The 27,080-nt window shown below is 35.7% G+C and overlaps 4 protein-coding genes across 4 annotated transcripts; 3 read left to right on the forward strand and 1 right to left on the reverse strand.

Annotated features, from left to right (window-relative positions):
- The first annotated feature begins 2,174 nt into the window (after positions 1–2,174).
- On the forward strand, positions 2,175–2,606 carry LOC121745787 (FCS-Like Zinc finger 17-like). Its single transcript, XM_042139740.1, has one exon. The coding sequence runs from the start codon at positions 2,175–2,177 to the stop codon at positions 2,604–2,606; it is 432 nt and encodes a 143-aa protein (XP_041995674.1).
- Positions 2,607–4,890: 2,284 nt separating this feature from the next.
- On the forward strand, positions 4,891–6,839 carry LOC121743038 (DNA-directed RNA polymerases II, IV and V subunit 10-like). The gene is made up of 4 exons (XM_042136217.1): positions 4,891–5,013; positions 5,114–5,172; positions 6,297–6,408; positions 6,628–6,839. Exons 1-4 carry the CDS (start codon positions 4,978–4,980, stop codon positions 6,667–6,669), a joined length of 249 nt encoding a protein of 82 aa, XP_041992151.1. The 5' UTR covers positions 4,891–4,977; the 3' UTR covers positions 6,670–6,839.
- Positions 6,840–9,274: 2,435 nt separating this feature from the next.
- Positions 9,275–17,722, forward strand: LOC121745563 (1-phosphatidylinositol-3-phosphate 5-kinase FAB1B-like). Its single transcript, XM_042139521.1, has 11 exons — positions 9,275–9,900; positions 10,408–11,160; positions 11,851–12,004; positions 12,128–12,472; positions 12,753–13,601; positions 13,719–14,050; positions 14,387–14,510; positions 14,602–14,772; positions 15,215–16,687; positions 16,953–17,219; positions 17,332–17,722. Exons 1-11 carry the CDS (start codon positions 9,344–9,346, stop codon positions 17,659–17,661), a joined length of 5,355 nt encoding a protein of 1,784 aa, XP_041995455.1. The 5' UTR covers positions 9,275–9,343; the 3' UTR covers positions 17,662–17,722.
- A 258-nt stretch (positions 17,723–17,980) lies between these two features.
- LOC121745565 lies at positions 17,981–18,714 on the reverse strand. Its single transcript, XM_042139522.1, has 3 exons — positions 18,491–18,714; positions 18,298–18,422; positions 17,981–18,226 (listed from the first exon to the last, which is right to left on the reverse strand). Exons 1-3 carry the CDS (start codon positions 18,629–18,631, stop codon positions 18,142–18,144), a joined length of 351 nt encoding a protein of 116 aa, XP_041995456.1. The 5' UTR covers positions 18,632–18,714; the 3' UTR covers positions 17,981–18,141.
- Between the last annotated feature and the right edge of the window lie 8,366 nt (positions 18,715–27,080).

Raw genomic sequence — 27,080 nt, forward strand, 5'->3', positions numbered from 1 at the left:
GCCGCCGCTAACAAAGTGGATCAAGCCGCTGCATACCAAGTTGATCAAGCTGCTGGTAGCAAAGTTAATCAAGTCGCTTCATGGCAAGTTGATCAAGCTGCTGCTAACAGAGTTGATCAAGCAGCTGCATACCAAGTTGATCAAGCTGCTGCTAACAAAGCTGAGATTACTAACCATGATGATCAGTGTATGGTAACAAAGCAACATGCACGTGATAAACAAGTCATCAACCTCACGCGTGCCAAGCTCGTGGTTGTACCAGAAGACACAACTAAGATCGTGGACCATTTGTGTACCACTTGGAGAGACGTGTTGATCAAAGGGTTAAATAAGAAAGTACTTGACCGTAGTTTGTTATGATTAAGCTCAGTTTGTTATGATTAAGCTCCGTAAACTTGCTTTAGCTTGTACGATCTTTTATTAGAGTTGGGATCTAGATGGTTCGAATGTAATGATATATGTATCAGCTAGTTGAGCTCTACAGTTAAGAAATGAAACAATAGATTCCACATGAATACTTTCTTGTTCATAAATTTCGTCGCACATTTTCATAGTTGTGGCCTTTAACATTAAAAAAAATGAATCGGTGAAGTAATTAAGTATTGGGGAATCACAACTTCCACGTTTCTTTTTTGTTGAAGGAATCGCCTGACTTAGGTACAGTAAATGTAAACGCGCCTAATCATCTTCCTCTCTTTTACCATTTCTTCTTTTGGGTTTGAAATAATTGTGGGGCAGGAAAGTGTAGATAGGGACTAATCTCATTATATTATTTGTCGGCTTCCTTCTCATTTGCCATCTCTAATATTATACTCCCTCCATTCATAATTTAAAGAGCACTTTTGACTTAATAAACGAGTTTTAAAATTTGTTTAGTTTAATAAATTAAAGAAAAGATAAAAAAAAGTGAGTGGTATGTAAGACCTACTTTTAATATTAGTCATATATAAATTGTATGTATAAAAAGTTTACGGAATATGAAGTCCACTTACTTGACTTAATATACAAGTTTTAAAATTTGTTTAGTTTAATAAATTAAAGAAAAGATAAAAAAAAAGTGAGTGGAATGTAAGACCTACTTTTAATATTAGTCATATATAAATTGTATGTATAAAAAGTTTATGGAATATGAAGTCCACTTACTACAAAACGAAAAAAAGTAAATAGTTGCTCTTTAAATGATGAACAGAGAACAATAAGACAAACGAGATTAGTAAACTCTATTATAATATTAAAATAATTTTATTTTTTTAATAATAATAATAATAGAATAGTTAAAATAGAACAAATAGTTTGGGATTGGCAAAAATAGTAAATGGAGCGAAGTGCTTGGCACGAAAGGAGTAAATTTTATACTCTTTACATTTCCTAAGAATAGAAACTCTTTTCTTTTTGTGTTGTTCTCTAAAAATAAACACTCCATTTTAGAAAGTTCATTCTCTCTATGAACACTAACACACTTATTCTTTCTATAGTTCTCTTACTTTATCAATTTTGTATTAAAATCCATGTCATTCCAAAAGTTTCTATTTTTAAAAAGCGGAGGCAATATATAGTTATATACTGGTAGTAGGACATCAAAAATTGTGGGATAGATGGATATGAAATGGAGCTTCAGTATTGGTTTAACTTTACATATCTACGTATAACGTAGTATTTCATCCGTTTCTCGTTAATTGAGATACTTATTTTCGACACGAAGATTAAAAATAGTGTGCTAAGTAGATGGCGATTTAAGTAAGAAATTTTTTTCCTTTTACTAAAAATAGAAATTACTCAATTTTTTTTATAACTTTTCAGAATGAAAAAATCGACTCCATTACATTAACATGGAATGAAAAGTGGAATATGATTTTATGCATAACTTCAGATTTACAATAACAAACAATTACTCCTAAGAATTTCTTTTTTTTTTTGAAATAATTGCTTGTCGGAGTTAATTACCACCACGTGAACTCATAAAATGATAAAATATTACTCCTCCATATGAAATAGTACTAGTAATTCATTAAACGTTGGAAATAATTGTAGGACAAAAAAAGGTGCATAATTCATTAAAAACAATCATGTTCTAGTCTATATATCCAGCCACCTCACATTCTTCATCCCTCACACATATTCTCAGTTTATAATCACTCAGCTAGCTCACTGTTCAGAGATCCCAAAACACAAAAATGTTTGCCGAGATCTGGAGCAAGAAAAAGCCCTCAATCAATACCAATTGCGAAGGCCTTCGCTTCTTCACAAAGATAGAAATCTCGAATTCAAACGTCGTTGTCAACCCAATTTTCCTGCTCAAACCCCAATCCAAATCCCCAAATCCCCACAATTGCTACCTCAAGCTCTGCCATCTCTGCGTCAAACCCTTGAATTTCGACAAAGAAATATTCATGTATAAGGGCGATTTGGGATTTTGCAGTGTGGAGTGCAGAGACAGGCAGATTTACATGGACGAGACTCAACAAATGGAAGCCAACACTAAGAGAATTCTCTCCACTTTCCGTCAGCGCCACGGCGGTGGCCGCTGTGAGACCGCCAAGCTCTTGGAGGACTTCCGCCGCCCTTTCTCGCCGCCGAGTGAAAGAGTTGTTTTCTCCTATAGTTAAAAAAAATTCACCACAGTAATTTTTTTTTTTTTTATTCTTATCCTTTTCGTATTTCTTTTTTAGTTTTTCGTTGTTTCCACAATTTGAGAAACATAAAGTTTGAAGCATGTGTACAATTGTACAAAGACAAATGAGAAGTCTGGGATATTTTTTTTGCATTTACTCGAATCAAGATTCGTAAATTTTAAATTTTCGTACTTTAATAAAGAGTTAAGGTCAATTTTGGTCGTATGAATTAGGTAAAAAACATTCACTTTTTGAAAAACAGGTTCTTAACAAATGAAATCTTTGTCGGAGTGATCTTTTTTTTACGGTTTCGTCAAAAAATTAACGGTCATGCCACTATTAACTTGTTTTTCAAAAAGTAAATATTTTAGACAAAATTCGTATTTTGGTCATATGTTTAGTACTAAAATTGTCATTTATTCTTTAATAAAAATGTTAGAAAGCTTCATTTAATATCCTAGCTTCCCATAAAATAACACATAATTGAAACGTTACGATATTTTGTGGCACACTCAGTTTATACTAAAAAATATCTAAAAGAATATCTACAAATGTTGGAATCACATAATCCATTTGGAATGTTGGATTCGCATGATCCGTTTCTCAAGTGACTTATCTTGGATAAGCCAAGATAGTGTAACAAGTAATGATGATTGGTCGATCAAGATATGAAAACAAGTAGTACTCTCTCCGTCAAGAAAATAAAAATAATTAGTACACTCATCAAGTTAGTAGTATTAAATTTTAGTGTTAAAATAATATTTAATCTAAATATAAATTAAATTTGTTAGAAAAAAATAAAATTAAAATGAATTAATGAGACTCATGAAAGTGAAGCGATAAAATGGACAATGGACGGAGAGTTGCAGGTGTTGTCTCTTAAATAAGAGATGAAATAAAAAATGCCGTGGAATCATAAATAGCGAATGAATGAGATGGTTAGGGGATATATATATAAGAGATTATGGATTGCTAAACAGTTGTAATATGTTATACTAGTATTTGATTTTATTTTTTTCACTGCTGAACCCACGAAAGTTTAATTTGCAAAGGCAAACTAATTAAAGTTTGAATTCCTTTTAATCTTGAATTCACCTTCATTTGTCTTTTTCGAAAATGATAATATCTGTTCTTTTAATTAATTTGTGGTCCTGGCTTTTTAATGACACCCACAATTTTGTTAGATATAGCCCTTTGAGTGTTTGTGTGACTGTGACATCTCACATATTTGAACACTTATCTATAGCTAGGCTATAATTTTTATTACTTTATAGATATATCATTTATTAATTGTACAACCAATTTAATACTAGTATCTCTCTTTAGTTCATGTAACACGGCCACACGGGAATTCGATGGCTATGCAATTTTATTTTTATCTAAGCATCATTCGAAAGCAATATTCTTATTTACATCATTCGAGAGGACTATTCTTATTTAATGTATGTTTACTATATTTTATTTTTATTTATATATTTAAGATATTAAAAATATTATTGAAATTTTTTATTTTATAAACTACATAGAATTACTATATTTTGTTATTTTATTAATTTACTATACAAACATCATAATTTAGTATTTTACTCAATCAGTTATCACAATTTTTTCCATGACCAAGCTAATAAGTTAGGGTTTGTTTTTTACCTTTCGAAATGTTAGTTCTTTGTATCCGTAGACACAAAAGAAATTAGCAAAAGGAATATAATTAGAAAGAATTAGTAGAAGACCAGCAAAATAAACAAGAATTAGAAAGAATATGTTTTGGTTCCCAAAATAAACAAGACGCGATTCAAAATTAGTATAGTAGATTTCCTTTCTCTAATTATATAAAAATGAATTGACAGGAATTTGATCGAAAATTTGGAGTCAAATTATTTGTAATCTAAATTTGACTATACATAAATTACTTTTAAAATTTTTGGCCAACTAACTAGTTTTGATTATTTTGATGTATAAATTTTACATTTATTTCTAATTAGGAATTTTGCATATTAAAAGTGTGTTCGTTAGTGGAGGAAAGGAAAGTTAGTTTGACAGAAAAATAACTTACCAATTAAGTTAAATTTTATTTTTAATCGCCATCTATCAATGTTCTCTTTACTCATTTTACTATAAATAACTTTATATTCCTATTTCATTGTTGATATCTAGCATTATAATCAATTTTAATCAATAATTTGATATATTTGTTGGGCCCAAATTAAGCCCATCTTTTAAAAAAAATAAACAGACTCTCAAAGGCCCATTGCAGAAACAAAACCTCTCGCTATATATATTCAAATTCAAATTAACATTCAAAATCTCTTCATTTGTTACCGGCGGCGAACATAAGCAAAGGGTTTAAGAGCCGAAATCGTCCAAGATGATTATTCCGGTTCGTTGCTTTACTTGTGGGAAGGTAATCTCTAAATTAACTCGGTTATCGAAACTATAATGCTTTGATTCATACCAGCCGTTTCTAATTTCGTACTATTTTTGTATTAAAATCATATGCGTAGGTTATTGGAAACAAATGGGATATGTACCTCGATCTGCTCCAGGCAGACTACAGTGAGGGGTTAGTATTTTTTTCTTGCTCTTTTTAGGGTTTTCTGTTGGAATTTCAATTTGGATTTTGAAGAATTGCGTTCGATTAGGGCTGAGAAGTGGGGTTATTTGCTGAATTGGCCAAAAAGCAATAATTTGGTCACCACCATTATTAGAATTTAACTTAATCGCTCTATTTTTCTTGTATGTTGAGTAAATAGTTGAAAATAGTTAGAGAATGTTTAATTTGAGGCTTGAGCACTGATTTTCTTTATGTTTATGAAGGGTCAGTAAAATGAGTCAGTTTCTGCACTATGCAAGCCTTGTTTGGAGAATAAAATTGTGATAAATTAGGTGTAGAAATATGATTTTGGCTGTGACCTGACTATAGTTGTGGTAACTTGCCATCAAGTATGCGGTAAGGATAATATGATCTTGGCACAACCCGACTATAGTTGTGGTAACTTGCTATTGACTATGCGGTGAGGATCATATTTGCAGTGTCAAGATCAAATTAATATATGTTAATTATGAGTTAATAGTTTAATAATACGAGGAAAGAAACAAGATGTTTAGTTTGTTATTTCTAGTTCTCTTTGTAAGTGATGCATCTGCCCTCTGTTTTTCTCATTGCATTGAACCTGGTAAAATGAGTTAGTTTTCTGCACTTTGCAAGTGTTGTTGGTCTTAATCGAGTATGCAGTTGGGATCATAATTGCAGTGTTAGATCAATTTATGTATGTTTGTTTTGAGTTAATAGTTTTAATCATACGAGTGAAGAAACAAGATGTGTAGTTTGTTTTTTCTAGTGCTCATTGGAAGTGATGCACTGATCTTTGTCAGTAAAATGAGTTAGTTTTCTGCACTATGCAAGCATTGTTGGACTTTGTTGGGAGGATAAATTGTGATAAATTAGATGTAGGAATATGATTATGGCTGTGACCTGACTATAGTATTGGTAACTTACCATCGAATATGCTGTGGAGATCATATTTGCAGTATCAATATCAAATTAATTTATGTTTGTTTTGAGTTAGTTTTAATCATACGAGGAAAGAAACAAGATGCATAGTTAGTTTTTTCTTGTGCTCTTTGGAAGTGATGCATCTGGCCTCTGTTTTTCTCATTGCACTGAACCTGCATTTCTAATTGCAGAGATGCCCTTGATTCCTTGCTATTGGTTCGCTACTGCTGCCGAAGGATGTTGATGACACATGTCGATCTGATCGAGAAGCTCCTGAACTATAACAGTCTCTCTCTCTCATACGTGCCCTGCTTGTCTTTTTACTCTTATGCATGTTTTTAAACGAATAGATATCTTACTAATGACATTAGTTTGATATTGAAGAGAACTTTTCTTAAATGCTACCCCTTGTGAAAGAACTGTGTATGTATATATATGAGCTTCTGCCATGCCCTTGCTATTGTGGTTGATTCGCAATGATGTTAAACTATTCAAACTAACCCGGTCTTCTTTATTTGGCAGCTCTGGAGAAATCCGAAGGCAGTTGATGCAACATTGGAGTGAGTCTTACTTGGGAGATGAGGGAAGTATGTGAACTTTTTCTGAAACTTGATGAAAATGGTTTCCTATGAACTATTAGCTACTATGTAACATGAGACAACAAGGTATCATTGATACTTGTAAACAATGCTAATTATACTGTAGAATTTAGTTAGTTAGTACTATTTTAATTATACCATTTTAGCATGACTATTACTAATAATCTTAACATTGGTAGTATGTTAAATTAAATTTATAGTATGGATTTAATAATATATACTAATAATGCTCAGATTTATAATTGTGATAATGAGCTATAATTTGGCATAGTGTTAATTATAGTTGAAGTATTTTATTATAGTGCAAATTGTTTAATAAATCATTAAGTTTGGCCAAATTACTCAATCACAAAAACGTTTTTAAAGTATGAATTTATTTTCAGTTATTCCGTGGTGATTTTTTTTGAAATGTATCTAATATAGCAATTGAAAATCATACATGGACATCATCATTGATTAGTTAAATAATTTTGTATTTTCATTAAGAAAACGGCATCGTTTGATTGAAAATTGGACAATATATTACATGTATGTGACTAGAAATTTTTTTCCATGAGATAAGTAAGACTAAATCAAAACTTTATATTTTTTGTGACTGATTTTCAAAATTGGAGGAAGAACTAGAATTTGACCAAATTTAATTATTTTATAACAATTTCTCTTTGCTATAATATTTGAAAATTTGGGATATTTTTAGATACCGGTGTTCTATATTATATAAAATAGTTAGGTATTTTCGTTATATTTCCCAAGCACGCACAAGGCACTACTTGACATCTCCACACGATCCAAAATATACCATGTTAACAAGAAAGAAAATCAAGAAATCCCTCTTCCGTCGGGGCTCTATAGCTGGATGCTGCACGATAGAGAAGGTGTTGTTTATATTCATTGATTTCGTCTTTATATTTGGGCTTTGACTGCTTTTTTTTTTATCAAAAAAACAAGAAATCCTTCATCTTCAACGCCTATCCGAACATCCAAGCCCCTTGGCCTAGCGGTAAAGGGTGCTGGATACCGCGTCCATCCTGGAGGTCTCGAGTTCGAACCCTGGGTGGCGTAATTTGTCTTTCCTCCTTGTTATAGAAGTTGATTTGTAATTTCCTCCTTGTTATAGGAGTTGATTTGTAATTTCCTCCTTCATATATATGATATAAATATATGAAGTTAATTTAAAAAAAAAACGTCTATCCGAACTTCAGATTCAGATATCGAGATGGATGACTACTACATTTGGTTCGTGGATTTATTTTGTAGTTTTTTGTTTTCCTTTGGAGTTGGCCAACTGTTGGCTATCATCCTTCTTCTTTTTATGATGTATACCTTTGTTATGTTTGTTTTCTCGTTAGTTAGATGGTAAGTACCCGGTCTGTGGGGATACCATAGTAGCTTTTGTTAGCTCTTGTGATTTGTATCTCTCGTGCGGACCGAGTCACTTTTGGGCTTGGTTGATGTATGTTCTTTTGGTGATTTTGATATAGACAGGTTGGGGTCCGCCTTAACCCCCACCATGATGGTGTTTGAGGAAAAAAAAACGCTAATTTTCAAGTAAAGATACCTCTATTTTTTATTTATGCATTGAAAATCCCCATCCAACAAAATTTATTATATTTTTCTATTTTCATATGTTCCACCAAATTTGTCATATTCCATTTTTACCATTTTTTATAGTAGACACAACATTCCACCAATTTATTCTAACTCATATTTTATTACATAAATAAAAAAGTGAAATTGAGAACAATTAAACTAAATAACTTAATATTTTTCAGATAATAGATATAACTTCACCAAATTAGACAAAATAAAAAATTGAGAACAATTTAAAATTATAATTTTTATTTACAATTTTAAAATTGCAGATAAAAAAAATTCGGGACGATTTTGTATAAACGAGCTAAAAAAATGCACGTAACTGAACACGTGTGGCGGCCTTATTAGTTGATTCCGCATTCCGTCTCTCTCAAATTCTCAAATTCTTAAATTCCATTCGTTTTGATTTTGATTGAATTCCATCTATAATATAGCCTTAAACACAGTCCAATTCATTTCATTCGAAATGTTTTACATGAAAAAATATGGAATTCTGGGCACACATGTGCAATGCATGATTTCTCTCGATTCCATGCTTATCTAGCGTCTTATTGTTTGATCGATTTGATGAGGGAAAAGTGATCGACGTATTCGGGGAAATTTTTGCTGTTGTTTTTCTGAATTTGAGGAATGTATTGAATATGCAGCGTTGGGAGTGAATTGTTCGAATTTGATCGGATTTTTAATTTGGATATTCAATTGCATGCATGAAGGTGATCTCGGTCCGATTTTTAATTTAAATCGAATTTTCAATTTTGTGTTGTCATTTGGAATTCTTCAGTGGTAATTTTGGATTATAGAGTCTCTCAAGGGTTTGCATACGTGTGTGTACGTACATATATGTGTATTGTTGATGAAGGAAGGTAATTTCGGTTACTTGTGTTGGGAAATGGAGAATGAATGAAGAGTTGTTGCAGTTTGTTTAGTTAGTGATGGCATTGGTGAGTGGATGATTTTGTTTTTGTATGTTGGTTTTTAATAGAAATAGGAGGTGGAGGCAAGAATGAGAACACGAAAATGAGATGGGAAAGTGAGTTATTTAGTAGATGGATCCCCCAAATAGGACACTCTCTGATATAGTAAAGTCTTGGATCCCTTGGCGGGCTGAGCCTCTACATGTTTCGAGGGATTTTTGGATGCCCGATGAGAGCTGCAGGGTGTGCTACGAGTGTGATACGCAGTTCACCTTATTCAACCGGAGGCACCATTGTCGACTCTGTGGTAGAATTTTCTGTTCCAGGTGTACCTTGAACTCCATTCCTACTGAACCAGAGCTTCCACAAGAGGATCAGGATAGGATTAGGGTGTGCAACTATTGTTTCAAGGTATGGGAACATGGATTGTCGATGCCTGTTCAAAATGGGGACCTGGTTCCTGACCTTGATCAGAGCAATTCTTCTCCATCAGCAACCAGTTTCATCACCACCTGTGATAGCAGTAGCATGCAATTTGTATCATTCACAAAGTCTGTTGGTCACAGCCAATCCCTAGCAGGAGCTTCTCTTGAAGGACTAACTATTGCACCAGCAATGAATAAGGATCTTGATGTGGGTGTAGGAGTCCAGAGTCTATCCCAAGACCAGTTAAATTTTTTCGCATGCAGGTTTCTGCTTCTCCCTCTTGAACTGTGTAGCATGCTTGTCACTTTGTATCCAAATAGATTATCTTGTTTACTTATTTTAGTGAAGCTTTTAGAACATTTTTCTCTGTTTTTAACACGAAGTCTCCATTGTTTGCATATTCCTTCAATCCGTTATGGAAGAATATTCGATTTGTTTGAAACATTATCAAGTTAGTCATGTGTGAGTAACAGAGTCGAATAACTATGCATCGTAGGAATTACTTGGTGTTTTACTTTTTCTGCCCAGATCACGAGATGTATTTATGAGTTTATCTGCTATAGGTTCGGACATTGGAAGTTATTTCGTAGTGGTGGATGATACTTATTACTGTTGATAGTGTGTACAAGTTTTATGTGCCAGTAAATCTTGATAGCTTTAACTTAGTGAGTAATTAATGATCCCCAAAGCTCTAAAACTTCTTTTCTGGTTTATCTATGTCTGCTTAACCTATCCTCTAAAATTACATCATCCACATCTTTCTCATACAGAAGTGATGATGAAGATGCAGAATTTGGAGCATCTCACTTTAGTTCTAGGACAAGTAACTATTCACAGGTTAATGACTACTTTAGTAGTGTTCAGTTTGATGACATTGCAAGTGACCTTAATTCATGTAAAGCTCATCCCGTTGGAGATAATGTTGATTCAAGAAGCATGGAAAACTATCCAACACAGAGTAGTTCTAATTTCCAGGCTTCTAAAGATTCCCAACTAGTTACGGAAAAAGCTGCCGAACATGATGTTAGTGATGAATGTGAGGCACCTTCTTCTTTGTATGTGACTGAAGATGTGGATCTTGAACCTGTGGATTTTGAAAACAACGGAGTGCTTTGGCTTCCACCAGAACCAGAAGACGAAGAAGATGAAAGGGAAGCACTTTTATTTGAGGATGATGACGACGTCGAAGCTGCTGCTGCTGATGAAGAGTGGGGATACGCAAGCAACTCAAACAGCTTCGAAAGTGGGGAGAACAGAAACAATGACAAAACTAATGAGGAGCAGAAGAAAGTGGCGAACAGTGTAGTTGATGGTCATTTTCGGGCTTTAGTGGCTCAGCTCTTGCAGGTTGAGAATATTCCTTCAGGGGATGAAAATGACGAAGAGAGTTGGTTAGAAATAATCACATCATTGTCATGGGAGGCTGCAACATTAATAAAGCCAGATATGAGCAAAAGTGGACAAATGGACCCAGGAGGCTACGTTAAAGTAAAATGTTTGGCTTCTGGGTGTCGAAGTGAGAGGTAATAATTTGCATTTGTCCTCCTTTTTACACTAAGGTAGTAGTTATAGTAAATATTCTTCATTGAGAATGATTGGCTCCTAAATAAATAGACCAAACTAGATGATAGTCACATGAAAATGATGCATTGGATTGTGGAAAGATAAACTAGAAGGGATGTAATTAATTTCTAACAAATACCTACTCAGTCCTCAGAACCAACTAGACGATTCTTGGGTATGGTTATTGGATCTCTGAAGCAACTTACAGACTGCTTAGAGCATGTAGGAAATCTGAAGGTGTACGTTTTTTTAAGAAGGAAAGCCAACTTAGTCTCGAACAGAAAAGTCATACTTTCATCAAATCCTTTACATTTGATGATTTTTATTCAAGATCTCTGTAACTAGAATTATAAAATTCTATGATCATATCATATCTTAAAGTCTCACTGTTCAACTTTGAAATTATGATTTGGCATCATATGAGATCAAATATCTTTTGGCTTATTACGTCTTCGCAAACACCCCTCTTTACTGATTAATATCCAAGCATAAAGGCAACTACTTTATGAGTTGAAAGGCCACAAGTTTTTATTTTTTGAGTCCATGGTTCATCAAATGTAAACTAAAGCTACACTACCATATCTATCTACTTCTGTTTCTTATGGATCCTTCTAATTTTTCCTTATGATCTGCCTTTTCTTCTGGAAAAGTATGGTGGTCAAAGGAGTTGTCTGCAAGAAAAATGTGGCTCATCGCAGGATGATATCAAAAATTGAGAAACCTCGTATAATGATCCTTGGAGGGGCTCTTGAATACCATCGGGTTTCTAATGCTCTTTCAAGCTTCGATACTCTATTGCAACAGGTTGAGTATACAGATACTTTCTATTGTTTATTGGTTCAGGGAATTTTGGTTTATTGGTAACCGTTAATATAATATTAATATGTACTTATTTTATGTTGTTACACATAAACCGTTATATCCCAGGAAATGGATCATCTTAAGATGGCTGTTGCAAAAATAGAGGCACATTATCCCAACATTCTTCTTGTGGAAAAATCTGTTTCCCGACATGCACAGGAATATCTTCTTGCAAAAAATATATCACTCGTTTTGAATATAAAAAATTCTCTATTGGTGCGCATAGCCCGGTGCACTGGGAGCAAGATAGTTCCTTCAATTGATCATTTGTCATCCCCAAAATTAGGATATTGTGACAGCTTCCATGTTGAGAAGTTTGTGGAAGAGCATGGTTCTGCTTGTCAGGCTGGGAAAAAACTGGTAAAGACATTGATGTATTTTGAAGGTTGTCCGAAACCGCTAGGCTGCACGGTAAGTCTGTCACTGCCAATAAAGTGGATAGCATTATTCTTGACACTCATATTACATGGTTAAATGTTGTACAAGTTTTAGTAGCAAATGTTCTAACTTGCTGAAATTACGATTCCTTGATCTTGGAAAGTTCTTATACGAACTTACGGTGCATTTTCTGCACTTTGTGAAAGACAGTATTCATTGATGGAAAATATTACATGTCTCCTCTATTACATTTGTAACCTTAAAACCTATTTCAAGTCCAATGAAAATATATCCATCTCATTTATTCCTTTAGATACTCCTACGAGGTGCCAATGGTGATGACTTGAAGAAAGTGAAGCATGTTGTCCAGTATGGAATCTTTGCGGCTTATCACCTGGCCTTGGAGACTTCTTTTCTAGCTGACGAAGGTGCCTCTCTACCAGAGGTTCCTGTCAATGCTCCAATCACTGTGGCACTTCCAGATAAGCCATCAAAGATTGACAGGTCCATCTCTACTATACCTGGTTTTACGGTCCCAGAGAATGAGAAAACTCCTGGGCCGCTAACCGTTGATGAACCACATAGGTCAGTCAGTGTGCCTAGTTCAGAACTCATTAGGCTGACAACTCCACTCACTCCTATAAATGAGTATGCAAAGACTTCTGACCTTTCTGCTCCTATGAGCTCTGAATACACTGAGCCGCCATCATTTTCTACAGAAGCCTTTCAGCACTCATTGAATGACCACTCACCTTGGCATGGATCAGAAGAAACAGGCTACGAAGAGTTCTTTTGGTCTCCCAATGCAAATCTTTTAGATGCAGAGAGATTAACTGCTACGGGAGATTGCAATGTCAGTTGTGATTATGATTCAGATGTCAAAATCCTGCAAGGGGATCCCTTTATCAATAAACATACCAGGAGTGTTTCACTTCCACCATCTTTTGATGTTAATGGAGGACAAATTATTGAGGAACAATCTACACCAAATGAAGACTTTCAACCTACTCCTTCTGACCAGCAGAGTATCCTGGTTTCATTATCATCACGATGTGTGTGGAAGGGAACTGTCTGTGAAAGATCCCATCTTTTCCGAATCAAATACTACGGGAACTTTGACAAGCCTTTGGGTCGTTTCCTACGAGATAATTTGTTTGATCAGGTACCTTGCTCTTCTCTTTTTTTTTATAAAATACAATAATAGTGAAACTGTTCTATCATATGCATTTCTAGAGATGTACTTAGACATGTCTCTGACTAAATACCTAATTTGTGTCAGAATTATAGCTGTCGCTCATGTGAGATGCCTGCAGAAGCTCACGTTCAATGCTATACTCATCGACAAGGTACCCTTACAATCTCAGTAAAGAAACTGGCAGAAATTCTCTTACCTGGTGAGAAGGATGGAAAGATTTGGATGTGGCACCGCTGCCTAAAGTGCCCTAGAGCTAATGGCTTCCCTCCTGCAACTCGAAGAGTTGTAATGTCTGATGCGGCCTGGGGACTGTCCTTTGGAAAGTTTTTAGAGCTTAGCTTTTCAAATCATGCTGCAGCTAGCAGAGTTGCAAGTTGCGGGCATTCCTTACATAGAGACTGTCTTCGGTTCTATGGGTATGATATCTGTTACTGTGTTTTATTACTGTCATCTTAATGATCATAAATACATTTAATCTTCTTTCAACTTTAACCCTATTCAGTTTTTGTCATTGTTGTAACATCATAGTAAAAACTGGGATTTCTGAGTCAATTACACTAACAAGATTTACTTGAGTGAGCAACGCCATTGTTTCTGTGGCTTTTCTACTTTTCTTGTAAATCTCAAGATGTTCTCATAGATGGGTTCCTTTTTCGGCTAATCATGATGACTGAAGAACAACAGCAAAGTGCCTTTTAATTTTTAATGCTTGCAGTGTGTTTTGCATGTTTTATGATTTATTCTACATGCAGATTTGGTAACATGGTTGCTTGCTTTCGTTATGCATCAATTGATGTTCACTCGGTATACCTGCCACCTTCAAAGCTAGAATTCAGTTATGAAATTCAGGAGTGGATGCAGAGAGAAGTAAATGAGGTGAAACCAGCTTGCTTGTTCCCTTCTCTCGTTTCATTCATCAGTGATACCAACATTGAAAACTTTTTCATCTCTCTATCTTATCTAGCAGGTGGTTTATTATGCTGAGCTTTTGTTCTCTGAAGTGCTTAGTGCTCTGCATCTTCTGGTAGAAAACAAATCTTGCTCAAGTATGATCGGTACTGGCAGCAGTGTTCCTCAATCAGCTCATCACTTGGCAGATCTAGAAGTGACCTTGCATGAAGAGAAGATGGAAGTTGAGGTCTGGTATCAATTTGAAGTGTCCTGTTATATTATCCGTACCGAGTGTTAAGTATAAATCTTGCTTATGCTTCTATGTATAACTGACATGAATTAATTGTGAAAGGATTATATGAACTTGATAAATGTTCCTACATAGTCACAGTTTTTGCTAACTGTTTTGTTAAGATAGAATCATTTAATCCTTTGCTTGTGCATCATAAGTTTCCAATAAGTGATATGCACGTATTAATATAACTCTTGCCTTTTCGACGAGAGAGAGGTCGGGGATATAAGTTTTGTCTGACATCTACTATATATGCCTTGAGCATCCTTTATTGCGATGTATACTGGGAAGTTATGCTATGCTAATAGACTGAATCAAAGGAACACAGTTCTTTTTATCATTCTTTGTCGGACTAATTTAGGTACGTGGGTGCTGAGAGATGTTTGTAACCATGCAGGAGTATCTCCGGAATATGGTGAACAAGGAACCAAAGAAAGGACAACCAGCCATTGATATTCTAGAGATCAATCGACTCCGAAGGCAACTTATATTTCGTTCTTATGTGTGGGACCACCGCCTGATATATGCAGATAGTTTAGATAGCAAGACGCTACAAGGTGATGTGGAGGTTGAAAATACAGAAACTGTTCAGAAACCTGCTCTTACTGAAAATATTTTGGGGGTGCCAGTTAAAACAGACAAATCAATCGGTACTTCTGGTTCTGTATCAGCTAAGTCAAAAACTGCAAAAGGCCACAAGCATGGTCTAAGTGATCAGCAAGGCAACCATCATGCTTTGGCACTCCATCAAAGAACTACTTCATTTTTTTCCAGTGATCTTGCTGGAACAAAAACCACAGATGGATCTAATGTTGTGGAATCTGATCGTAGTCTTCGTAGGTCCCTGTCTGACGGGCAAGTTCCCTTTAGTTTGACAGAGACTCTGGATACCGCATGGACGGGCGGAAATAATCTAAATTTCGAGATCACAAAGAACAATAATTTATCTTATGACAATAAGTTGCCCAATGTGGGACTTTCGGAAAAGCTGGAGCAAGAAGACCACGGGGAGGATCAGCCATCCACTGCGTTTCCGAAAAGTTATAGTAATATAGAGGAAACTGTAAGCTGGTTAAGGGTGCCATTTAAGGGTTTCTATAGATCATTGATCTCAGGGACTTCTCAGAAACTGGATACACTAAGTGATTATGATCCTGTGTACATATCATCATTTCGGGAATCCTCACTCCAAACTGGGGCCAGGCTGCTCTTGCCTGTTGGAGTTAATGACATTGTTGTTCCAGTGTATGATGACGAACCTACCAGTATTATATCTTATGTTCTGCTTTCGGGTGATTATGTCAATCAACTATCTGATGAGACGGAGAGACAGAGGGATGTTGTTGATTCTCTGCTTCCTATGCAGTCCCTCGACTCTCTGAGTCTCCCCCATTCTCAGTCTTTCCATGAAATGATGTTGGAGTCTTCAAAAAGTTTTGGACCTGGGGATGAGACCTTTTTATCATTGACAACTTCTCGCAGTTCCTTGCCCTTACCCATGGATCCTCTCTTACCCGCGAAAGCATCGCATGCCAGGGTGTCTTTTGAGGTTGATGGACCCCTCGGACAGGTAACATACACCGTCACTTGTTATTTTGCAAAGCGTTTTGATACCTTGAGGAGGATGTGCTGTCCATCTGAAGTTGATTTCGTTAGATCTCTTAGCCGTTGTAAAAAGTGGGGTGCTCAAGGTGGTAAGAGCAATGTCTTTTTTGCAAAGACTTTGGATGATCGATTCATCATTAAGCAAGTGACTAAGACAGAACTGGAATCATTCACTAAATCTGCACCTGGATACTTTAAATATCTCTCTGAATCAATTGCCTCTGGAAGTCCAACTTGCCTCGCAAAGATACTTGGAATCTATGAGGTATGTCTGAGCAACTGAGTTTGCTATCATAAGGTAGACACACTCTTTCTCTCTCTGTCTACCCCAGTCCCTTGCTCACAGTATACATTCTCCCGCAGATGATTCTATCCTAAAAGGTTGTTATTCACACATGAAAGTTTACACATTTATGCTTTATATAAAGGTTCTGTTTTGAAATGATTTTCTATTAGTTCTGTTGGCATAAAACATCATGGATTTTCTAATAGTTGCGTTGCCATAAAACATCTGGCTTCCTTTTGAAAAGGTTGGATCCAGACAGCACAAAGGAGGGAAGGAATCGAAAATGAATTTTCTTGTTATGGAGAACCTTCTTTATGGGAGAAATCTATCTCGACTTTATGATCTAAAAGGATCCTCTAGGTCACGATATAATCCAGATACTTCTGGAAGCAACAAGGTTTTGTTGGATCAGAATTTGATCGAAGCAATGCCCACTTCTCCAATTTTTGTCGGCAACAAAGCCAAGAGAATATTGGAACGAGCAGTCTGGAATGATACTGCTTTTCTTGCTGTAAGTTTGTGCATTCTTTTTTCACTTCATCACGTACACCATCATCTCCATTCTTTCATCATGTGCGCAGACCGTATCTCTCTCCTAATTTATTAGGTTCATGGAAATGCAGTCTGTAGATGTCATGGATTACTCACTACTGGTTGGGGTGGATGAAGAAAAGAATGAGCTTGTTCTTGGTATCATTGATTTCATGAGACAGTACACATGGGACAAACACCTCGAGACTTGGGTGAAGGCATCAGGCATCCTCGGAGGCCCCAAAAATGCCTCACCAACCGTGATATCTCCGAAGCAATACAAGAGGAGATTCAGGAAAGCTATGACTGCCTACTTCTTGATGGTCCCTGACCAATGGTCATCTCCTGCATCCGTTCCTTCTAAGACACACACTGACTTATCTGAAGACAACCATTCACAAACCATTACCCCTGCTGGGTAACACTCCAGTTTTGTGTTAGAAGCCATGATTGTTTGTTAGGAAAGAAACAAGTAAAGCAAAACTGGGGAGTTCTTGAAACCAAGGACTAAATATTTGATGATCTCCTGAAAAAAGGTCCTTTTTTGTAATTTTTTTTGTATTTTTATGCCATCTAGTTGTGTATATTTTAACTACCATGCAATTGTCATTCTTTCTTTGTATAAAGTGAGGTTCCATTATACTTTGATTCTTCTGCTGAGTTGGGATCAAACTCAATAATATATGATTATTCACTATTATTTCACCTAACCATTTTTTTGTTTTTTCAGCATTAGAGAACTTGAAAGGAACAAGAAATATATAGTAGAACTCCAGATTATCAAATTACACACCACCAGAATGAAAACCAAACAAAAGCACACCATATAATGAAGTATGTAAGTGGGAATGATTCTTATTATATGCATATCCAATAATTGTAAACATAATCTGTTGAAACAGTTAACTCTCCCCTCCATTGTCTTGATGACTCTCTTCAGCCACTTGTAGCCAACATCTTTGAAGGAGTTCAATTATCTCAACATCTCTGTAATCAATCAAATGATGAGCATAATTAGGCATTCATTATAGTGTAACTAAGAATGTTGGTAAACTTGCCTTTGATTGTGATTGAATCTTGAAATATTCTGATGAAAACGAGGGCCCTCATCGTAGCCTTCACATGTTATCTCTCCATTCTCATCTCTGTAGCAAACAATACCAGCCGATCGATCTTCGAAAATCTGCTTGAAGATGAAGATGAGCATCACTAACAATCAAAGCCAAATTCAATATACACACATTTACTCACCTTGTTCTTGGTAGATGCTCTAGTGTGAGTATGATTCTTGGAACACATCATCACCAGTTTACTAGTTGTTAGACAGCCCACCCTTGATCCCATGAATGTAGCAGCCATTGGAGATGAACAAAGAGACAATCTTGAAGCCATTGATCTCAATTTGGAACAAAATTAGACAGATCAAGAAGAGTGAGTGGGCTTTATTTATTTGATGTGGGACTTAATGAATGAAGTTTGGACTGCTTTATTATGGTTGTAGTTGGGGTTTTTTTGTCTTTTTAGAATGTAAATATGCGGGGAAGAAACCATGGTTTGGTGGGCCCCATCTTGGCTTATCATCTACCTGTTGATGATGGAAATCATTTCCCATCTTCAATGACTTTTTCTTTGATTTTTTTCTTCTCCCCTAAAATAAATAATCTGCAAGTAATTGAGTATGATTAGATGTAGATATTCCAGATGGGAGCGTTAATTAAAGCCAACGGAATAATCTTTTAGGAATTGTATGGTAACCTAGTGAGTAATTAGTTGGATTTCATTTCACATATAATCAAGGGTGTAGAAACTAAAAGTGGGGTATAATAGTATACTAAATTGAGTGAGACCAAGTTAATGTTAGTGAAATTGAGTCAACAATCCATTCTAGAACTTGATTAATAAAGTGGGGAAAAGCATAAAGTAGGTAGTTCCAATAGAAAGAAAGATGGAAAATAAATTATTAAGATGATAAAGTAAGTAATTGATGGTGGATCCACCATCCATCGTATCAACCTACTATGTTTCAATCAATGTTTTAAAAATCGGACCGGTAAGCGAACCGGTGAAGCTACTAGTTCATGGTTCCAACCGGTCGGACCGGTTTAATCACTGACCAAACCGGTTCACTGTTACAAATATGTATAATTCAATTTATAATGTAAAATATAGTGTCCAATATAATAAATAATAAAATATGATCAATAATGTATCACAGAAACATTCAATCTTACAAATAATTAGTATATATACAAATATAAAACATTAAAATTTAGTGAATATAATAAAATATAAAAAATTGTTAGTTAGTGTGAATAAAAATTAAATATTTTACATATAAAAATAAACCAAATTTATATTAATTCAAAAAAAATGTATGTGGTGGGATAATCGAATACAAATTATTAGTTAGTTTAAACAAAAGAATACTTTAATATAAATATTTAGGCTACATAAATTAAATATATGCTATAAAAATATATATTTAGTAAATAATAAACTATACTAAATAAATATATTGAAAAAATCGAATCTTACTATAATATAACGATAGTAATAAGCGTTATAGTAATAATATAGTAACTAGGAAAGTATAGATAAAATTTAGAGGATGATAATTATATGTATCATAATAAATATCATAATAAATAATTACATAAAAAATATATAATAAATAAATTATTAGTTGGTTTAAATAAAAATATTAATGTTCTATGTATAACATTGTTTAATGTTCTTATTTTTCCATGTGGGGCTTGTGGTGGAGTGGTTAAGCTCTTGTTAATTGGAGTTGAGGTCATGAGTTTAAGCCCTTCTAACAACAAGTTTTTAAAATTTTGAACACAAAAAGTAAAAACCGGTTTCCTGCCAGACCGGTCCAACCGGCCGGTTCAGACGGTTCTCGGTGGCTCAACCTCACACTGGTCTAAATAGGTAAACCGGACCGGGCTACCTACCGGTTTGTGGTCGGATCAGTCGAACCGGCCGGTTCAAATGGTTTTTAAAACACTGGTTTCTCAATATCATAGTAGCACTTATACCATTAAATATCGTATTAGTAATCAAAAGCAAGAGTAGAATTAATTGTAAGGTCAGAGCCCAAACCGTTGAACCCGATTCATTTTCTTGAAAGCTTAAGCGGCCAATCACAGAAATTTAGTGTATATTTCTAAAACTAGATACAAATTTGCATTTTGGGTTTTTTTATTCATTTTTATTTTATGGTGATCATTGATGTATTTTTTATTGTTTTTGTTCTTTTATTTTCTTTATCCTTTTTTGGTTTGTTTTTAGTCTTTAATATTAATTTGAGAGGACGAATGTATGTCCATTTTTGGTATAGTGGAAGTGGAACCTTAGTTGTTTTTAGCTGCTTTTTTACTTTATTTTTATTGTTATGTTACTTTATACTCTCCGTCTATAAAATGTTGTTCAGTTTTGCCATTTAGGTTCGTCTGTGAAAAATTATCCACTTTACTTTTTTTTTTCTTCTATTTTTGTTAAATGGACCTCACTTTCTACTAACTCTTTACACTCATATTCTATTAGGGTGCGTCTGGTAGCCACCACAAATTTTAACATGATTCTATTGTTAATGGGTTTTCCTAAATTGGTTGGTAGGCTTATACATTGTTTGGTTCAGCCCATGTAGGCTGATTGGGCTTATATATAATGTTTGGTTCAAGCAGGGTGTGAAGGAAACAAAATCTATTGTGACAAAATTACCCTCTCATCGTGAGGAAGTAAATTAGCGGCGATCCACCAAAATTTGGAGCCAAATTAGGCGGTAAATTACGATTGATTCCCGCCAAATCACTCCGAAACTTCATTATGCAGCATAACTAGGTTACTTTAAATGTTGGATGTTAGTTACCAGCATTGTATCATCAGCAAGCAGAACGCCTCATCGAGCATACCCGAACCGGCTAGCATTTTGAGCCGCTGAAACAAGGTTAGTGATAGCTCACTGATCTGTTGATGTGTATTTATGTTGCTATGGAATACGTATTCTTCGATGCATATTGAGCACAAATTTCGGTCATGCGATTGCTTATCCTCTTGTTGTATTCCGACACAAATATATACGATGGTGTTCACTACTTGGTCTTGTTAGTAGTACTAGTCGCACTGATTATGTTGTATGCGTAATGTCACAGCCATGGCGTCGAAGGGAAAGGCGAAGGTGACGTGCAACGGGAGTCAATCTGGTATGGAATCGACTTTATATGTCAATTGTAGTGTATGAGTCTGTGTTGAGTGGATGTTACTCTGTGTTATGTGATGTGGGTGTAGTTGGAGCATCGGGTGGTCCGTCTGGGGTTGTTAAGCCGGAACGTACGCGGCGTTCTTGGTCGAAGCGAGAGGAAGAGGTTATGATCATGGCTTTGCACGACATCGTTGCGGGAGGTTGGAAGGCGGACAACGGATTCCGGCCCGGGCACTCTAAAATTATATACAACGTGCTGAAACGGGAGATCCCGAACATTGAGATGAGGGTGTCGCTGCACATCAACTCCAAGATCGCCACTTGGAAGAGAGACTATCACTCGTTGTCCAATATCCTAAACCGTAGCGGAATCGGCTTCAACTCAGACGGTGGGCATAGAATTGAGTGTAACGATGACCAATGGGCTCAAATTGTTAAGGTATTTTATGGTGAGCTTTGACACATTCACATTGATCATTTCCTTTAACATCAAACCTGTTATCTAGTCTGACAGCCACGCCAAACATATGCGCCACAAAGCTTGGCCCTTCTACGAAGACTGGAAAATGATCTTCGGTAAGGATCGCGCATCGGGTGGACGTGCGGAGGAGGTGTCTGAAGCTGATGATGTTCTCCACGGCTCAGACGCATCCATCGCTGATGAGTCCCAACCCACTATGAGTCCTTACCACCTCGACGACTTCTTCACCGAGGAACAGATCAATGAAGGGCTCAATTATGATGGGCACGGGTTTGATGCCTTTGTTGACAGTGACACAAAAAGCATACCAAGCCCACCTGCTCCGAAGAAGGCACTCCGCAAGCGCAAGGTCGAAGAAGTTATGGAGTCGATGTTGGACGCGATGACCAAGATGAATGAGAATACCAGCGACCGCCTCAACACTCTCTCTATGCGCATCGGATACGACTTTGATCTGAGTACAAAGCGAGTGGAAGTTGCGAAAATGCTAGATAGAATCCCAGAAATCACCAAGAAGCAGAAGTTTATGGCATGCGACATACTTGTTAAGGAACCCGAACGACTGGACTTATTCTCCGGCTTCTCCATCGTCGACAAGGCGGATTACATTATCCACATCCTGGAGGAGAAGCTTGCTATGTAGGGTTGGGCGTGTCCTGCTTCATGGATGGAGATGTTTTTTTGGTTCAACATTCCACTTATTTTGCATATAGCGGTGTGGGATGCAGACACATAATTTCAATCCAGATGCATAAGTACTAGTTATCTAGATGCATAAGTACTAGTTATGTGGATGTCTAAGCGGTAGTTATGTGGACTTCTCTGTATTAGGTGGCAACTAGTAGATGGTAGAATAGTTGTCGTTTACTTTGATATATACATTTGCATGGGTGTACCTCATTTTGATAGAAGTAATCTAATGATGTTGTGGGCTCTTAAATAACAGTGCGTTAAGCTGTGATTTATAGTTGCTTGGCCACTTTACCTATACAGCTTCATGAATATCAGTTGTTTTGTGTTCCAAAAAACATTTTTTTGCATGATGAAATATCATTCGCAACCCTTGATGTTAGATTTCTCAGAACGATTTTGCTATGAGAACTTACTTTTAATCCTGGAATTCTCTATTGGGTTTTGACATTTGCTGCGTAGGAAGTGGTTTTAGCTAATGTGTTCTTAGGCATATTCTTTCTACTAAATTTTGCAATTAATTTTCTGCAATCTGTACTTGTTCTTTTACTTTATTTGAGCTTTATATGTATAAAGTTTTCACATTTAGTTTGCTTTATGCATGTGAGGCCTGAAATATTTATTTCTTTGGCTCAGGATTTCTTCCACCAAAATCACCTCACAAAATTCTTAGTTCGCTAATCTTTATTCTAAAATCACCTCAAACTCCATTTTTTTCTAGATTACATTATAGCTTTGGGATAAAAACTTAATTGATTTGGGATTGAAAGGAAATTGAACAAAAATTGAGGAAATTAGAAGTTGACTTTGGGGGAGATTTGAAGTGAAAAAGAAGACGTGCCGATTTGTGTTGATGAATTGTTAATTCTTCAAGCTTACTTACTCCATGAATCAAAGGATTCTTCTTCCATTGTCAATTGCTCCTAGTTTGATTATGCTTGGCTAAAAATCGTTTTATCCGTGAATGTTTGGAGTAACACGTTCTTCTCTTAATTCGCCTTGCTTGTTTAATCTTTTGTAATTGTTTTAGCTTAATTTTGAAATCAAAATCCTCAAATCAAATCATCTTTTAGTATGTGTTTTCTATGTCTTAGAGTTAAATAATCTTTCCTTCCCTGTGGTTTTATATGCAATTTCTCCAGCTAAACTATCATTTTTATAAGCTATTTATCATTTTATCCGCTTAGATTATCATTTTATAAGGTAAAAGTATCATTTTATTAAACAAAAATGTCATTTTATACACCAAAAATACCTATCATTCTATCGGCTGAAAGTATCATTCTATCGGGCAAAAGTATCATTTTATCAGTTTTATGTCATTTTGTCACGTTAAAGTATCATTTTATCAGCTTATATGCAATTTCTCCAGCTAAACTATCATTTTTATAAGCTAACTGTCATTTTATCCGCTTAGATTATCATTTTATAAGGTAAAAATATCATTTTATTGAACAAAAATGTCATTTTATACACCAAAAATACCTATCATTCTATCGGCTGAAAGTATCATTCTATCGTCTGAAAGTATCATTCTATACGGCAAAAGTATCATTTTATCCCCTCAAACTATCATTTTATGATATAAAAGTATCAGAGTTGAATTGAAAAAGCTTATGGGCTGGTCGAGTTTTCCCTCTTTCAACTTAAAATGCTTTTCTATCTTGTTAGTTGCTGTTAATCATAAAAAATGTGCAGGTTTAAAATTTTATTCACAAAAGCATATGCTTTAATATGTTAGGGCTCTCAACTCAATCTGTTGGTAAAAGACTTGATTATTTAGAAACTGAGTTTTTGATGGATGGAAGCACACTCTGTTTCAGATGAGCAGAAGAATGTTGAGGTTGTGAACAAATAATGAAACATTTCGACATCATTTTATCCCCTCAAACTATCATTTTATGATGTAAAAGTATAATTTTATCATCCAAAGAACTAAAACTATCATTATGAAACAAAAATATCATTTTATCATTTGAAACTATCATTTTGTCCCCTCAAACTATCATTTTATGATGCAAAAGTATCATTTTATCCAACCAAAGAACTCAAACAATCAATTTATCATGCAAAAGTATCATTTTATCATTTGAAACTATCATTTTGTTCCCTCAAACTATCATTTTATGATGCAAAAGTATCATTTTACCCAACCAAAGAACTCAAACAATCAATTTATCATGCAAAAGTATCATTTTATCATTTGAAACTATCATTTTGTTCCCTCAAACTATCATTTTATGATGCAAAAGTATCATTTTATCCAACCAAAGAACTCAAACAATCAATTTATCATGTAAAAGTATCATTTTATCATTTGAAACTATCATTTTGTCCCCTCAAACTATCATTTTATGATGTAAAAGTATCATTTTATCATCCAAAAATCTAAAACTATTATTCTTTTTTTCATACTTAACTAAATTTACATTAAAACTCGCATAGTCCATAAAATCTTTATTTTTAAGGAACTAATGAGGTAGAATAAAGAAAAATAAATAAATAACGAAAGTATCATTTAATTAGATTATCCATAGTGTTTAAGAACGAAATTAATCAATGTCAATATTACTCTCATCTCATGTATTAAATCATTCCACAATAAGAACACAAATCTAACCATTCAACACTAACCATCTCATGTATTAAATCATTCCACAATAAGAACACAAATCTAACCATTCAACACTAGCTATTGAGCTTAAATCATTCCACAATAAGAACGAAATCGCGGTATACCGCATATTGCCGTATACCGAAATCACGGTTCGATCAACTAAACAACAAGGACTCAGCTAACACCTACTGATTCTTCCACATGTAGTTCGCCATATCAACACGCTTTTGATTCCAACCGGGTGACGCTTCAATTGTATCGACAAACTGGACTTCAGCTGGTGGTTCTGACTGCGCACCCTCATGGTACCCGTCTCCATCTCCGTGTAGTGCATCTAGTTCTACTTCAACCGGATCCACACCCATTTCCCCTCGAACATAATTATGCAGGAGGAAGCAACACATAATCAGACGGGTTTGAGTTTCGATTGGGTAGAAACTAGCGCTGCGCAATATACCCCATCGCATCTTCAGAATTGCAAACGCACGCTCGATGACATTACGGGCCATTGTATGTCGCATGTTGAACACTTCCTTGGGTGAGGCTGGTCTCTGATTGTTAGGGCCCCATTCCTTGAGATGGTAGCGCACGCCTTTAAAAGGTGTTAGGAAACCTTCGCTGTTGGCATACCCATTGTCACACAAATAGTACGAACCTTATGCAAAATGCAAGTTAGCTACAATCTGAGGTATATAAAACAATCGAAGCCACTTAAATCCAATTAAAATGTAATCAAGTTCAATCCAATCGATGCCAGTCAAAGTTTATACCTTTAGGAACTTTGAGACCATTGGGTCGAGTAACAGCATCCCTCAGAACCCTTGAATCTGCAACGGACCCCTCCCATCCCGATAGAATGTACACAAACCGAAGAAACCTGTCGCACACGGCTAGTGTGTTCGTTGCGATTTCACCCTTCCTAGACCTATACCGAGGAGCATCTGTTGTACTAACACGGACATTAATGTACGTCCCGTCTAGTGCACCTAGGCAGCCCTGTGAAACGTACAAGTTAATAAGCATAAACATGCCAACGAAGTCATGTGTTTGGATAACGATTTGTTTACCTTAAACCATTTCCATCTTGGATCGTCACAACTGTCATCGACCGGAGACGGTTGCACGAATAGGGTTCGGTGCAGATGAATAACCCCGCGCATAACCTCATGGATGTAGCGACTCACAGTATGTTTTGACCGAAGAAATTGGAACCCAACCACACGATTTTTTGTGTGATGAGCCAGAGTGCTAAGGAACATTGCAACCTGCTCCTCCACGCGAACATACCTTTGATCAACTAATCCACACCTATCACGAAGAATGCGACATAGGTGCCCAAATGCATTGCGGTCCATACGCAGATTGTTGATGCAGTCCACGTCAGTCACCCCAGTAAGCCGGTTCATATGTGAGACTTGAGCTGGAATTTTTTCTGACATGCTGTAAGACCCCCGTGTTTCCTCATCTCTGGCTTTGTTCGAATTGTATAACAAGCTGCTAACCATATTTAAAATGGTCAAGTAGTTCTGTTGATGGTCACGGATAATGTCCTCAATCATGACTATCGCGGCCTCCACCTCCTTTCGCTTTCTCTGCCTTGGGTCTTCCATTCTGAAAATTGACAATCAGGAGTTAATATCCAAGGGTTTATACCATGCAATCAGGAGCATGCTCGACTACAACAAGAACCAAATAAAGAGAGCTCTATCACAAAGAGACTAGGTTGCTGGAACGAGGGACGTTAGTATAGATGTAATCTTAAATAACCGAATAACAACCACTGGAATCAATCCAGAAATAGTCCATTCACACCTCCAAATTCGAACTAGTTGGTTACTTAGGAACAACA

Source organism: Salvia splendens, chromosome 8 (assembly GCF_004379255.2).
Source record: "Salvia splendens isolate huo1 chromosome 8, SspV2, whole genome shotgun sequence".
Lineage (NCBI taxonomy): Eukaryota > Viridiplantae > Streptophyta > Magnoliopsida > Lamiales > Lamiaceae > Salvia > Salvia splendens.